The following is a 14,648-nucleotide window of genomic DNA, read 5'->3' on the forward strand; positions in this document are numbered from 1 at the left end:
TAATCGATTGTTCATCGATATCCTTAACTCGATATTTACAAGCTCGAACGTCATTATTTATTTTATGCAACTGATACAAGTATTATATAAATAGTTAATGAAAGTTAATTGAAGACAAATATTAATATTTTACATGATTTATTATTTCTATTAAATGTCTACAGAAAAATGGAAAAGCAGTTGTTTGACAGTTCAATCGGTATTATTTTTCTGTACGTTATAACGTTGGTACCATTGACGCTATAAATTTACTTACGAATAGGCAGCGCTCTTGATTGGCTTTTAAAAATTGTTTACGTTAAACTCATTGTTTGAAAAGTTATTCAGATAGCGAGTGTTACTCGCTTGTACAGTATTTTTTATTGAATTGATTGAATTTTGTTTATAATGGTGCGATATGCAGCTCTCAAAGGATTATACGAATTGGAAAGGACCATTGGAAGCGGTGGTTTTGCTAAGGTTAAACTCGGTATTCACGTTGCAACTGGAGAAAAAGTAGCCATCAAAATTATGGATAAGACAACCTTGGGTGTAAGGAATTATTTATATTTTTAAGGAATTTTTCTGAAAATACATAAATATAAATATATGTACAATTTGAAATTTGTAGGATGACTTGCCAAGGGTTAAATTAGAGGTAGAGGCACTTAAAACTTTGTTACATCAACACATATGCAAGTTGTATCAAGTTATAGAAACAGACACTTATTATTTTATGGTAATAGAATATTGTTCAGGAGGAGAATTGTTTGATCACATAGGTGATTATTTATTATTTACGTTGATATACTACTAGCTAAAGAAAAGCCAAAGTATAATTTGATTATTTTTACAGTTGAAAGAAATAGATTGTCTGAATCAGAGTCTCGTAAATTTTTCCGCCAAATTGTTTCTGCAGTAGCATACTTGCACAGTCTGGGATATGCTCATCGTGATCTTAAACCTGTACGTTTGTGTTTTATATTTTTATTATACATATTAATTATTATTAGGCAAAAATAATCAGCTCTATTTATTTCTAGGAAAATGTTTTACTAGATAAAAATGAAAATTTAAAACTCATCGATTTTGGTTTATGTGCTAAACCAAAAAGTGGAATGCAATCGCATTTGTATACGTCTTGCGGTTCTCCAACTTATGCTGCACCCGAATTGATATTGGGCAAAAAATACTTAGGTATATATTATTTATTATTATTATTATTTATACTAAAAAGTACAAATTCATTAATTATCGTAATTATTTTGGAATAGGTTCAGAGGTAGACATCTGGAGCATGGGAGTTATTCTTTACGCGTTACTCTGTGGTTTTCTTCCATTTGACGACAATAGTATAGAAAATTTGTACAAAAAAATTTTGGTATGAACATCATGGCCATCATGAACATATATATTATTTTCCTTTCATTTGAATGCTATTTTAAATTTATCTATTACACTCAGAGCGGAAAATATGAGGAGCCAAGCTGGTTGTCGGTTGGTAGCAAAAGATTAATTCGTGCAATGTTACAAACAGATCCAAAAAAAAGGATAACGATTAAAGAATTGTGCAATCATTCATGGATAACATCAGGTTTCCTTAATCCAATATCATTTGTTCATAAAACTAATGTAAGAAATTTACAAATAACTTTTATCCTCGATATATCGGCTACTTTAATATATATAAAAGAAATGTTCTCTATTACTTATTTATTATTATTATTATTATTATTAGTTTGAGAAAGACGATGACGTATTAAGTACTATGTCTGCTATTTGTGGAGAGAACAGTTCGGATATATGGAACACATTGGCTAAAAGTGACAGAACCGATTATAGGACAGCTACGTATTTGTTGTTACTCGATAGAAAACTACGTGGGCTTTCTTTAAAAATATCATCCTCAGCAAGGTCTCATATTAAGCAAGGCTTGGTATATATTTATTACTACTTTTTATATCTATTTCTTCTTCCTAATTATTGATATTACGTATTTGTTGTTATATAGATAGGAATAGATTTGCCACAGTGCAGTGAACGTGCAGTGAATAATTTGAATAATTTTATTACACATTTGGATCACTCTCCGAGAAGTAAAATAACTGAACAGTTACCTGCCACCAATGATTGTCCAACTAGACAGTACAAAACTCCTGTTGCTGGTTAGTATTTCTTTCTATTGTATCTGTATTTTATGATCGATGATACTTTACCATCGAATTTTATTTTATATTAGACAAAAATCGCAAACAATTCACTGAACCAAACAGTCCTCGTAGAAAACGATTAAGAAGTAAAGAGTTAGAGGATGTTTCTTCACCTGGTAAGTTGTATTTTATTATAATTATATACAAACTAATATATGTATATGTCAACATACATAAACATTTCTCATAAAACACAGCTTAAGAAAGCTATTTTACTTTGGTAATAAAATTTGTACTCTCTGTCTGCAATACATTCTCTAAAGTTGTCTATTAATTAGGTGATACTAACAGCTTAATTAGAAACTTTAATGGAAGTTCTCAAGATCTATACATTACAGTAGATATATGTAAAGTGGATAATTACAGTAGAGAGCGAGAGGGAGAAAGAATTAAAAGTTCTCTTTCAGTGAAATTTATATGTACACTATACTTTTATATATTTTTATGTTTCATTTGAATTTTGTTGTTAACATAAAAATGATTATAATATTTTGTAATATTTGATTGCAGTCCCAGTAAAGAAGTGTATTGACAAAAATAAACTTGTATCTACTCCTACTAATAACGTACCAACAGAACTAAGGTAAAATAATAGCAATTTTTTTTCGTTAGTTAATAATATTGATATCTGATACTAAAAATATTCTATGTTTAGAGATGCACAGTCTTCGACGCCGGGAAGTGCAAGGAAAGTTATGATGGGTTTGGAGAGGGGATTGCATCGTGTTAGGTGTGTTCTTACTCCAAAACGACGAATTAAAAATGAAAATGTTGATCCTGATCAGCCGATTGTTCTTTCTGGAAAAGTAAGTATATTATATTATATATAATGTAATAGATCTTTTAGGTAGGGTGCAGAAAATAATCTTACATGTACAAATAATTGAAATAATTTTTTTTTGAAGGGTTTGTGTAACGTGTCATCGGCATCCAGTGATTGTCCGAAATATGTTTTATCACAATTACGACGAGCCTTACGGCGTAAAGGAATTATGTGCCATCAAAAAGGGTAAATAAGAACAAAAGATATATTATTAAAATATACTATATACGATTAATAATTAATAACATTATAAATATTTGTCGTAGTTTCACTTTACAAGGAGAAACGGATGACAGTACGGAAGATTTAAATAATGCAAAACCAATTTTATCTAGAAATGCATGTTCATTCGAATTAGAAGTATGTTTCTTGGAAGGTGTTTCTAATGATAAGCCATTGGTTGGTATTAGAAGAAAAAGATTAAAAGGTGATGCATGGGTTTATAAACGTGTATGCGAAGAGGTTTTAGCCTTGGCAGCTGAAGATATATCTAGTAGGCAAGAAGATGGTTCTTCCGAATCTAAGTGTCCTATTTAAACAAAAACAAAATAATAATAGCATTTATACAAATGGTTACAAAAAGAGATCATTTTGATGAGATTTTAAATACTATTTTCTTAGTCCAAGATTTAACAAATTTTGATCTCATAATGTGTATCAATTGCGTATATATAATATATTTGATATTCTATAAAAAAAAAGAAAGAAGAAAGAAAGAAAGAACAAACAAAGGTGTACATATATTAAAATATACAATACTGATTAAGGAAGCATAATATTAAATAAAACAATTTTGTAACTTTATATCGCGCGAGTTTTTAGAGTCTCTTGTTCAGATGATTAATATATTATTCATTTTTATAACAAAATATAATGATAAATGATACAAGAAAAAGAATGAAAATTGATTACGTGTAATGATATTATAAATTGTAATAATGAAAGTAACTTTCATAGAACGTATGTACAAAAAAAAAAGTTCTGTCCTTGTTGATAGACGTTACATTTTATATAAGAATTATTATTATAGAGTTTAATGAATAGTTTAAAAAATGAACATATAATATGGGACACATAAATAAATAAATAAATAAATAAATATGACACACATATTCCAACTTTCTTTTTGCAACAGATCTATTGTATCTATCATTCTCAAAAGTGGAATGTATTCGATAGGTATCATTAGTATGAACCCTTTGTTGAACCCTACTCTACTCACAAGTTGGTATAAAATAGTGTAAAAAAGCTTGCCGAAAGAACGTTGAATCTTTGAATTTCGCCGACCTTATCGCAAAATATGTAAAGCTTCGTTTTGATGTTCATAGGAAAGAGATAAAAGGATTTAAAATATTGCGGTACGTTTGAACCTTTGGTATCGGCGCGAGAATGTAAGTATAGACAGGTGAAGATATAAAATCACAATAGAACAAATCGATCAGCATAAAATGGAGCCGTTTTGTTTTATGGGAAAGGAAAGGCCGATCCCTTTATCTTTGACCGCTCGTCTTCAACTCTCCTATTCGAGTGGATATATATATATATCTTTCTTAGTACGTTCTATGTCAGTTTCGATCGATCGATCTCTTTCTTTGGACCCCCCTTGCAAAATGAAGAAATAAAGCTTGAATATGACTCTTACTTTATGGTCGGTAAATGTATCGAAAAAGGATTTACAAAGGTTTCGCCGATGGAACTTTGAATTTCTTTTTTGATTTGTTCTATAATTTCTGTATTAGAAGGAGTGAGAGAGAGGGACAGAGAATATACACTTATCATTGGTACATACATACATACATACATCTTAGTATAGGTCAGAAAAAAGGTTGAAGTTGTCAACAGTTTGAATCTCGATCATTTGATATCCTTCGATTATCGAAATAAATTAAAACAGTTTATTCCGCGTTTCGGTAAAAGTGAGTCGAAGTTTTCTCTTTCGTAAAGGTAAGCTAAATTAATTATTTTTTCTATTGTTTAAACAAATGTGGAATATACTTAAATTATGTTTAAACAATAATATACTTTTTAAATATTACATATTTATTAATATACTTTGAATATAAAATAATTTTTAATTAAAAGTAATAACTAGGTTATAATGTTTAAATAATTTAAAATATATTAGAAAACAATATTGTGTTAAATATATTTCAAATAATTGTTAATTAATTACAGATAATGTATATTGTTATTTTAAAATAGGGAATATATGATCGGTGCATTAGGTCAGCCAAAAGATCGAAGTTGTCAACAGTTGGAATCTCGATCATTTGATATCCTTCGATTATCGAAATAAATTAAAACAGTTTATTTCGCGTTTCGGTAAAAGTGAGTCGAAGTTTTTTCTTTCGTAAAGGTAAGCTAAATTAATTATTCTTTTTATTGTTTAAACAAATGTGGAATATACTTAAATTATGTTTAAACAATAATATACTTTTTAAATATTACATATTTATTAATATACTTTGAATATAAAATAATTTTTAATTAAAAGTAATAACTAGGTTATAATGTTTAAATAATTTAAAATATATTAGAAAACAATATTGTGTTAAATATATTTCAAATAATTGTTAATTAATTACAGATAATGTATATTGTTATTTTAAAATAGGGAATATATGATCGGTGCATTAGGTCAGCCAAAAGATCGAAGTTGTCAACAGTTGGAATCTCGATCATTTGATATCCTTCGATTATCGAAATAAATTAAAACAGTTTATTTCGCGTTTCGGTAAAAGTGAGTCGAAGTTTTTTCTTTCGTAAAGGTAAGCTAAATTAATTATTCTTTTTATTGTTTAAACATAAGTTAAGTATATCCCACGTTTGTTTAAACAATAATATACTTTTTAAATATTACATATTTATTAATATACTTTGAATATAAGATAATTTTCAATGAGAAGTAATAACTAGGTTATAATGTTTAAATAATTTAAAATATATTAAAAAACAATATTGTGTTAAATATATTTCAAATAATTGTTAATTAATTACAGATAATGTATATAGTTGTTTAAAAATGTGGAATATATGATCGGTGCACCGTTTCCCTGGAAATCCATTTATGCAGATAAAATGCATTATTTCCATTCAAGAGATTAAAATGAAATATTCAGTTTTTTCTAATCACCATATCAGAGAAATTTACATAGTACTTTCCAAATAATATTTTATTCGCTTCCTAGTATGTACACACATATATATATATATATATATATATATATATATATATATATGTATCACCTATTCGATAATTTATTTAAAAAAGGAATTAACAGATAAAAAAAGGAGGAACATCTAAGCACGTAAGCGTATAGTTAATGCAATGGCGCACGACCTAAGTCTACGGAACATAAATTACAATTAACCGAAGGTTGAGAACTGGCCTGTGCGTGCGTAAGATTCTCTCCTATATGCAAGTGTTACTTTAGTCCCAGTCTTTAATTCATCCTGTATTTTATCTCAAGAAAGTCTCTGGTCGAAATGGAAGAAGGGAGACGAAGAGTATATGCCACAGAATGGCCTCGGATTTTCAAACGATCATCTATTTTCAGATAAAGACAAAGTTATGGGCATCAAATGTTTACAATAATAATGTTAGTTTAGAAAAATAGTATTTGTACAAGTCGGTAAAATTATTATTATTATTATTATTATATTTCTTATAATAACGTAAGATCTTGGAAAAAAAGCTTTTGTATATTTATAGAGATATAACTACTATATATATATATATATGCGTAATGATAAGAGTTAATAAGTAAAAAGCAACCGTTACAAACAAGATTCATTTGGTAGTCGCGATCGCATCATTCGCATAATGATCATCATCGTAGACTATGTTAGTCCTTATAAATCTTTCATGAGAATCCAAATCCATTGGTCTCATATAGGATACACGTTGGCAGAACATATTTATCGGGCGAGTACAATTTCTTACCGCATACGGAACATACGGCTATATATATATATATATTTATACACACATATAAATACGTCCAGTATGGCCAATTACGGCTGTCGGTTAATTAAGGATTGGGGCAATGAGGCCCAGCAATGTAGTTTCCGTGATAATGATTATCTTCGACGGTAATTGAGTGCACGGCGCCTTGTGGTAGGGATAAAGAGAGTTTATAAACTAGGGGTGGGGAGGTAGAAAGAGAGGGTGAAGGGGAAGAGTCGGTCCTCCGTCTTTCTTCCTCTTTCTTTTTCTTGTTGATCGTTTTTTTCTGTTTCTTCACGCTCGTCGTGGCTCCTCTTGAATATCGCAATAAGTATAAAGACGATGAAAAAGGTAAGGAAAGAAGGTAGCTGCTTTACCGAGGCCGTAGAAGGCGCGTGTAAGGGTGGCACGCGCGGCCGGCTTCTATCGCTTCCGGGCATCAGCGTGATCGCGAGCCGCGGCTAATTGCTCTTTAATGCGAGCGAAAGAACGAACGAACGAACGAACGAACGACCAGAAGCATCTTCTTTCTTTAACAACATCCAATTAAAAAAAGCAAAAAAAAAAATCCCTTTCGTGACAACTCAAAAGAGATGAACAATTTGGAATAATTTTGGATGCGTTGTGTAGAGTAACAAATAATCATCTATCATAAAAAAAAAACTATCCTACGATATCTACTAGGTAGAAAGTAAGACAAATTTCAAAGAAACTCGGTCACCCTTTCATTTCTGTATTCATCTCACCTGTTTATCTATACGGTAGCCCTTTGAAATTGTTCATAATAATAATTTAAAGAATAATGAAGGAAACTGTGTCCCGACAAAAATCGTCATGCGATTTGCACTCGGAAGGAAAGCAAGGAGTGCTAATCATCCGGCTTACCCATACACACTTGGCTTCTACAATATATTTTTGGGTTACGCGAGTCTCTTATTGTTTATATTCTGGTAGGAGTAAAAGAGGGTTGCGTTAGCAGTGCTCGTAGGAAAAATAAAGAACGCGGAGAGGGAGTCAGTTCGCCGAGGCATGACTACCGTGTTCGCTAGAAGCTCATACATATGTAGTCCGAGTATCGTGGACAACAGCGACGACTATGACGAAGACTACGACCACGACTGCGACCACGACGGTGAGGTAAAATGAGGTGGGGAGGGACCCTCCGGAAAAATGAATATGCAGCCACCGTTGGGCTATTATTTTATAAAATTTACTATCTCGCTTGGTGCCTCCTCTATTCGCGATTGCTAACTGCCTACACGGACACGGTGCAAAAGAATTTTTCATTTTAATGAGAGAATACCAGCTGTCCTAATCAAAATGGCGTCTTCTTCTTTATCCTCTTTTGATTACCATCGAAACTCCTTTCAAGTAATCCAAGTGTTCCAAGTCAAATCATTCGATAGGATTTCGCATAATGTTTTTCTCTTTCTTCTTTTTATTATAATTAACATGTAAAGATGAAATTTTTGTAGGGAGAAAGTCTCTGGAATACATTTGAAAGGTTTATTTGCATCGATCGGTATCTATTCGTTTATCGGTTGATCGGTTTGACCGAGCGCACCTGCAAAACTTGTATATTGCTAAAGTCACGAACTATCTCTCTGTGTGTTTTATAGGATTCAAATGAAATTGAATTGTATTGTATCTACGTATTTTGGTAGCTAAGACAGACAATTTGTTCGTTTGAAAATGTGTTCATTCATTTTCAAAGGAGGATAGCCTTCGTACCCCCAGAGAAATGTTCGTTTCCGTTTGTGTACCGTGCGATGGAACTTTTATAAAATCGTAGCCCCCTTATCGTCCGGGAGGAAACGAGACATTAAATCGGCTCGGACAGAGGGGCGGGGTGTTTCGGTGGGTGCGTCTGAGATTTCCTGTGTAGACTTTGGATGCTAGGAAGGATGGCTTCCTACCTAGCGTATAGGGCGCGTCGAGGTTCTTGTCACCCTGCTCAATTTATTCTTACGAACCGAGTCCGCAACACGATTTTTCTCTAGTTCTTCAAATAAGAGTACACGCATAATCGATTATTTTTGACTTCGTTTACTCTGTCTTCTTTTTTTCTATGCATATATTTGGACACGCGTAATATCACAATATCTAAACAAGTTTATCATTAATGCAGCAGTGGCACGACATTATCTAGGAATTTGTATATAATGGCGCTATGTACATATGTAACGCACCAGTCCGCACATAATGGCGATATCATAAGATACGAACCAATAGCTGCAATTGTATGGAAATATGTATCTATGAATGAAGACACTTTCATTTATGAAACCAGATACTTATGTACCGGACACGGGCGTTGTAACATCCTGCTATTATGTGTCCTTACCGTCCATCTCTTTCTTTCTCTCTCTTTCACCTTATTGGATCTTTATTTAACGTTCGCCATGCAGGACATTAATGTATCGTCCTAGACTTTGTTCGTTTTTATGAAAGAAATGAAAAAATACCTATACAACGTATATACCTGCATTAAATGCTTCTGTATATTTTTTATGATATAAAAAAAAAGGACACATCTATCATCAATTTCAAACATAAGGTAAAATATTATAACGAGTCAACCCTTTAAAGGGAAAGGAGTATGGTAAAAAAGTACAAGAGAATCGGAGGAAAGCGGTGAAGGAGGAGGAGAAGGAGGAGGAGGAGGAGAAGGAGGAGAACGAGGCTGAATGCGGTGACTGTGACGCTTTCCGGTCAGGTGCCGCCCTGGCGATCCTACTCCTTCCAACTTCTCTTTGGATCCACTCGTTCATTCACTCGCCCTCCTTCCTCTTCTTATCCTTCACCCTTTCTATCTTGAAGCGTCAACGTCCGTCGAGAAAAATCACTAAGGGAAAAACTTCATGAAATTGAACATTCCAATTTTAATATCGAGGAATAAGAATAGTATTGTAAATGGTTTAATTGCACAAGATTTAGCGACGAAAAAAGAACGGTATATAATTATTTGAGCGGTCAGTAACACCCGCCTGACCAACAATAACGACGATGAAGATAGCGAACTTGTCTGTTTACCGAGTTATTACCGGCGCAATTATCGTGTTCATAGCGATGCCGAGGAGGAGGCGGAGGAGGAGGAGGAGGAGGAGGCTGAACGGGGGGAAAGGGGTTGTCACAATGGGTGTCCGTAGTTTCCCTACGATTATCGTACCAAAAATCTCATCGCGAGTTAGCTTCTTCTTATTGGCTTCCTGCCGTTTGCCGCTGGACAACGGATCTTCGCCTTTGCTATCTTCTACTTTTAAACAACAGAAAGAAAGGAAGAAATTATAAAAGTTTAATCAGTCATATTTTTAAATGGAAAATATAAATTTGCTTCTTTTGTATGGACAAGTTTGCGGAAGTTTAAACATCACGATGAGAAGGGGTAACGTACTACGCGGAAGTCAAACTTTCTCCTTTATTCGAAGGTGCGAAAGAAAAGGATCACTGGCGCGTACAATTTTTACGATTACCTACTCCTCTCTCGTCCTGGATCCAACTGGACTAACAATATTTTCTATTATTTTTATTTATTTCTATAGCATAGAAGCATAGAAAGGTTATAATTTTTGGTAGGAATTCGAGCTGGACAATAACCACGGAGAAGTAGCAAGGCAAGCAAGGAAGCCGACAAGCAGGAGCACTTGCTGGTGCACTTGCTGGTGCACTTGTCGGTGCACTTGCCGGTGCACTTGCCGCGCTTTGCAATGGCAGACGCGATGCTCCTAATATCTACCTGACCGATCTAGTTCGTGGAAACCGAAGGAACGTGCGCACGTTCCACGCTAAATCTCCCACTTGATTCATTTTTTCTTATCCTTTTTTTTTGTCACCTTGGCGTTATTATATTCTTCATGTAAAACCGTTTTAATAACTGACTCGTTTGCTGAACAATGATAGATGAATATTGAAATGTTTCCAATATTTCTTTAATCTTTGAAGTTGACCATATTTGTTTTCCGATTATTTTATTGTTACAAGGAAAAGTTTCAGGCAAAAGGGGAAGATATTAATCTTCTGTTAAAGAAACGAATAGTAATCATCACAATTTTTTATACGTATACGTATACGTATATTTAAGCCACTTAAAACGGAGTCTCACAATCATTAAGCAAGATGTATGAGGACGCGTTAAAAAACAAGAAAGAAAGAGAGAGAGAGAGAAAGGAATATGGTGGTCTCGTAGAAGAGCGGCGCGTGTTCGTGCGTCGTTTCGCCTACGCGCAGCAAGAAGATGGACGACGAGGAGAAGAAGCCAAGACGAAGAAGCCAAGACGAAGAAGCCAAGACGAAGAGCCGAAGGAGGATATGATGGCTCGTGGCGTTATGCTCCGCGAACTGTTATGCTCCTCGGGCACCACCGGACCATAAGCGAGGCTACTTCGCTCCCGTACGCTCTCCAAGCAACACGTTTCTCGTTATATCGTTCTCGCTCGCATCGGCGTCGAACCTACCCAAACAAATATCAATCCAATATCATTTCGCCATACTTGTTACGTCTTTTTTTTACCACGTGCCATCCATCCTACTCCAATATTTTATCTCCAATATCTGTAATTACATCGAAGGGTTATTATAGGTCATATCGAGTGTTATTTTAACGCTAAGATAATTGGAGATTTCTTCAATTCAAAATAGCATCGATATTTTTTATCAATTTGCTCGAGTCCTTTGGTTTATTTATTAATATATGTAACCTTGACGTTATACCTACGTAAGGAATAAATAGAATAACTAGAATAAATAACGTTGGACGCCAATGGATCTAGGCACGAGCCACGAGTCTGCGTCGAATATGCCTCGTGCTCTCTGACCCGCAGTTCCTCTCGGGGTACGGTCTTCCGGGGGGTGGGGTGGGGTGGCAAGGAGGCGGCAAGGAGGCGGTAGAAGAAGAGAATAAGGAACGCAGGTAAGAAAGTAGTCGTGGAGGCGGTTGCACGCTCGAAGACTCTGCTTGAGAGGGAGGAAACGCCTGCCACGCGCTGCCTATCTCTTTTTTCCTTTTTTTCCTTTTTTTTCTAGTTTCTATTTATTTTTTGTCAACGTCGTCGTCGTCGTCGTCGTCGTCGTCGTCGTCGTCGTCGTCGTCGTAGTCGTTGTTGCTACCGTCGAATTTGTTCCTTCTTTTTCTATTCGTTTCTCCGCGCAATTCTTTCTGCCATGTTCGTAAGTCGTCACACTCTGGTTGGCCGCGCGCACGATAATTGCTCTCATTATAGTTATTTGAAAAGCTCACCGCCACCGTCATCTATTTTTTTCTACCATCTCGCTTATTGTTAGTAAAGATCCGAGTACCGAGATAAGACTCGACTCGCGCGCGAGACCTGTGAAGTCGAATAGGTAAAGGGATAGAAAGAGTTGTCCTCTTCTCGTTGAGGGACGCACCTCAGTGATATCCAGCCACGCACCTATCTCGATCCTTATATTTACCAGAGTTTCTATCGTCCAAGATTAAATCTAGTTTGTGCCTTACTTCTTCCTTTTGTTTCATTTTTTTTCTTTATTATTACTCGCCGAAATTATTTTCATCAAAAACGAAAGCTGGGATATAAATGAACACTTTTTCATTCATACGTTTTCTTAATTGTCATGAAAATATGTACGTATATGCGTTGAGAATCGTTAAGATGATCAAATGTTTGTCGAATATCGTCATTGCAAATTATCGGAAGTTTAACGCTTGAAAATTAACGGGAGATCGTAAAGTATAATACGTTGAAACAAAGATATCGTATATTTGAGAGGAGAACCGAGTTACCGGTTTTAACGGTAAACATTGGAAAGACGATAACGATGGGGGAGATTTATTTGCCTTTACTAATCAGCTAGTACAAACAAAAAGAACAAATCTAGAATCTGAAGATAATTGATTAGGTTCGTGTCTCAAACTAATGAAAGTAGTAAAAAAGAAATAAAAGTATTTTCTGGAGACGTTGAAATCATACAAATTCTCAGGAGAGAATCGTGCATCCAGTCGGAATTCAAAAGTCACGACTCGAGCCCTTTTCGGCTTCTTTTCGCTTCCGCGTTTTATATCCATCTTGAGAACACGAGACTCGTACTTTGCTTTATTATGCCGAAAGTTTATCGGTCCAACTTGTCGCTTATCGCTCGTTTATATCGTCCTCACGATTTCCTTGATTGTACGAATATTGTATACAACGTGTTATGCATTTTTTCTACCGGTTTCTTATGGTTAACGTTGAGAGAGTAGCGAATTAAAAAAAAAAAAGAAAATATAAGAAATATTTTTATTACTTAATTGTTGTCCAACTAATTTCATATAAAATGAAAATAAAGTTGTTTGGCAGGAAAAGGTTTAGAAAGAAAGTAGGAACGATCGGTTCCGGCGGGGGCATCGCAGTGAAAGCTCCGACCATCTAGGAACAAAAAGCCGTGAGGTAGACATAAATAAATAGGTGGTGGGTGTGGTTGGTAGGCCGCACACATGGCGTCGTGACCCGTCTCTTCTCTCTTCGTGAGCTCGGTGCTCGCTTAAGTTATGCCCTACGGAATGCTGCTGCTGCTGCTGCTGCTGCTGCTGCATACCGGTGCCGATTCTCTTTCGGTATTACGGCTAAACAACGCTTATTATTACCTTCCAACTTTCCTTCCAACAATTTTAGTTTCATTCTAATTAATAATAATAATTTGATAAATCAACACCAGGGTTCCACAAAATTGGGGATAACATTGAAATAAAAAGTAAAAGATCGTACTAAGATAATAAAAAATAGATTGAAAGTTTTGTGCTAGCGAGGAATTGGTAGGCCGAAGCTGAGGAGCACGTGCAACCTGTAATAGCTTGCATGACTTTAACACGGTGCTTGCCTTCGGGTCTCTGCTTTGGCGGGTCGAACTTGTCGGAACAATGCCGCATTGTTTCGTCGTTATACCTCTATCTCTAGTCGGTACGGTAGCAGACTCGACGCGATGTTTATTATCCTCTTGTGCAACAAGCAAAAGAAAAAATATTCTAACGTTGTATTTTATTCTTACGTTGTGACTTTCCTGAATCTTGTGTGTGCTATTTTTTATTATTTAAAATAGGCGAATATTTCTATATATACATATATATATATATATATATATATTTTGTCTAGATATTATATGCAAATAAAAAGCACCCTTTTACAAAAGACGTCCCTGAAAATGGAGAAAAAAAAGCGCTAGTTTTCCTAGGACGTGGGTGAAAGCGTGTCGTTTCTTAACGATTTCGATCTGAGATAGGCCTTGGCACCGTTGTCAGATGCGAGAAGAATGACCTTAATTTACCAATTTGTTCTTTTTTGCTTTCCTTTTACGGATATTCGTCCGATAAAATATCTTACGGATCAAATAATTGTATTAATGTAATTAGCTATATCGTAAATAGACAATAGATCAATGGAAAACGAATTGAAAAGGTTGGGACTGGAGGATAGGTGGATCGAGGTTGACACCAGATGGCTTTCTTATTTCCATGAAAATTGAATTTGGCGATTTGAACGACAATGCCATTCCGGTTGGTGTTTTAAATGCAAATCCCGCGAAAGGAAAAACCGTAAGGGCATTATAATTTATATTACTACATGTGGCAGCGGCACTTCCGGCGAGAGAGCATAGGCGCAGTTCCGGTCAGCTCTTCGGGCTCTCCAAGATCCTACGTACATCGCCAGATTATGAGCTCGACGCCGACGCTGCTTTTACA

At 34.8% G+C, this 14,648-nt stretch overlaps 1 protein-coding gene across 1 annotated transcript; it reads left to right on the top strand.

Annotated features, from left to right (window-relative positions):
• Nucleotides 1-233: 233 nt before the first annotated feature.
• LOC107069992 (maternal embryonic leucine zipper kinase) lies at nt 234-4,130 on the top strand. Its single transcript, XM_015327772.2, has 13 exons — nt 234-531; nt 611-761; nt 836-945; nt 1,023-1,176; nt 1,254-1,360; nt 1,444-1,611; nt 1,718-1,915; nt 1,991-2,144; nt 2,219-2,305; nt 2,700-2,772; nt 2,845-2,995; nt 3,095-3,198; nt 3,279-4,130. The coding sequence occupies exons 1-13, from the start codon at nt 388-390 to the stop codon at nt 3,547-3,549; spliced, it is 1,872 nt and encodes a 623-aa protein (XP_015183258.1). The 5' UTR covers nt 234-387; the 3' UTR covers nt 3,550-4,130.
• The last annotated feature ends 10,518 nt before the right edge of the window (nt 4,131-14,648 follow it).

This window comes from Polistes dominula, unplaced genomic scaffold (genome assembly GCF_049000335.1).
Source record: "Polistes dominula isolate Pdom_NZ unplaced genomic scaffold, Pdom_raw_medaka contig_37, whole genome shotgun sequence".
In the NCBI taxonomy this organism is placed as follows: domain Eukaryota; kingdom Metazoa; phylum Arthropoda; class Insecta; order Hymenoptera; family Vespidae; genus Polistes; species Polistes dominula.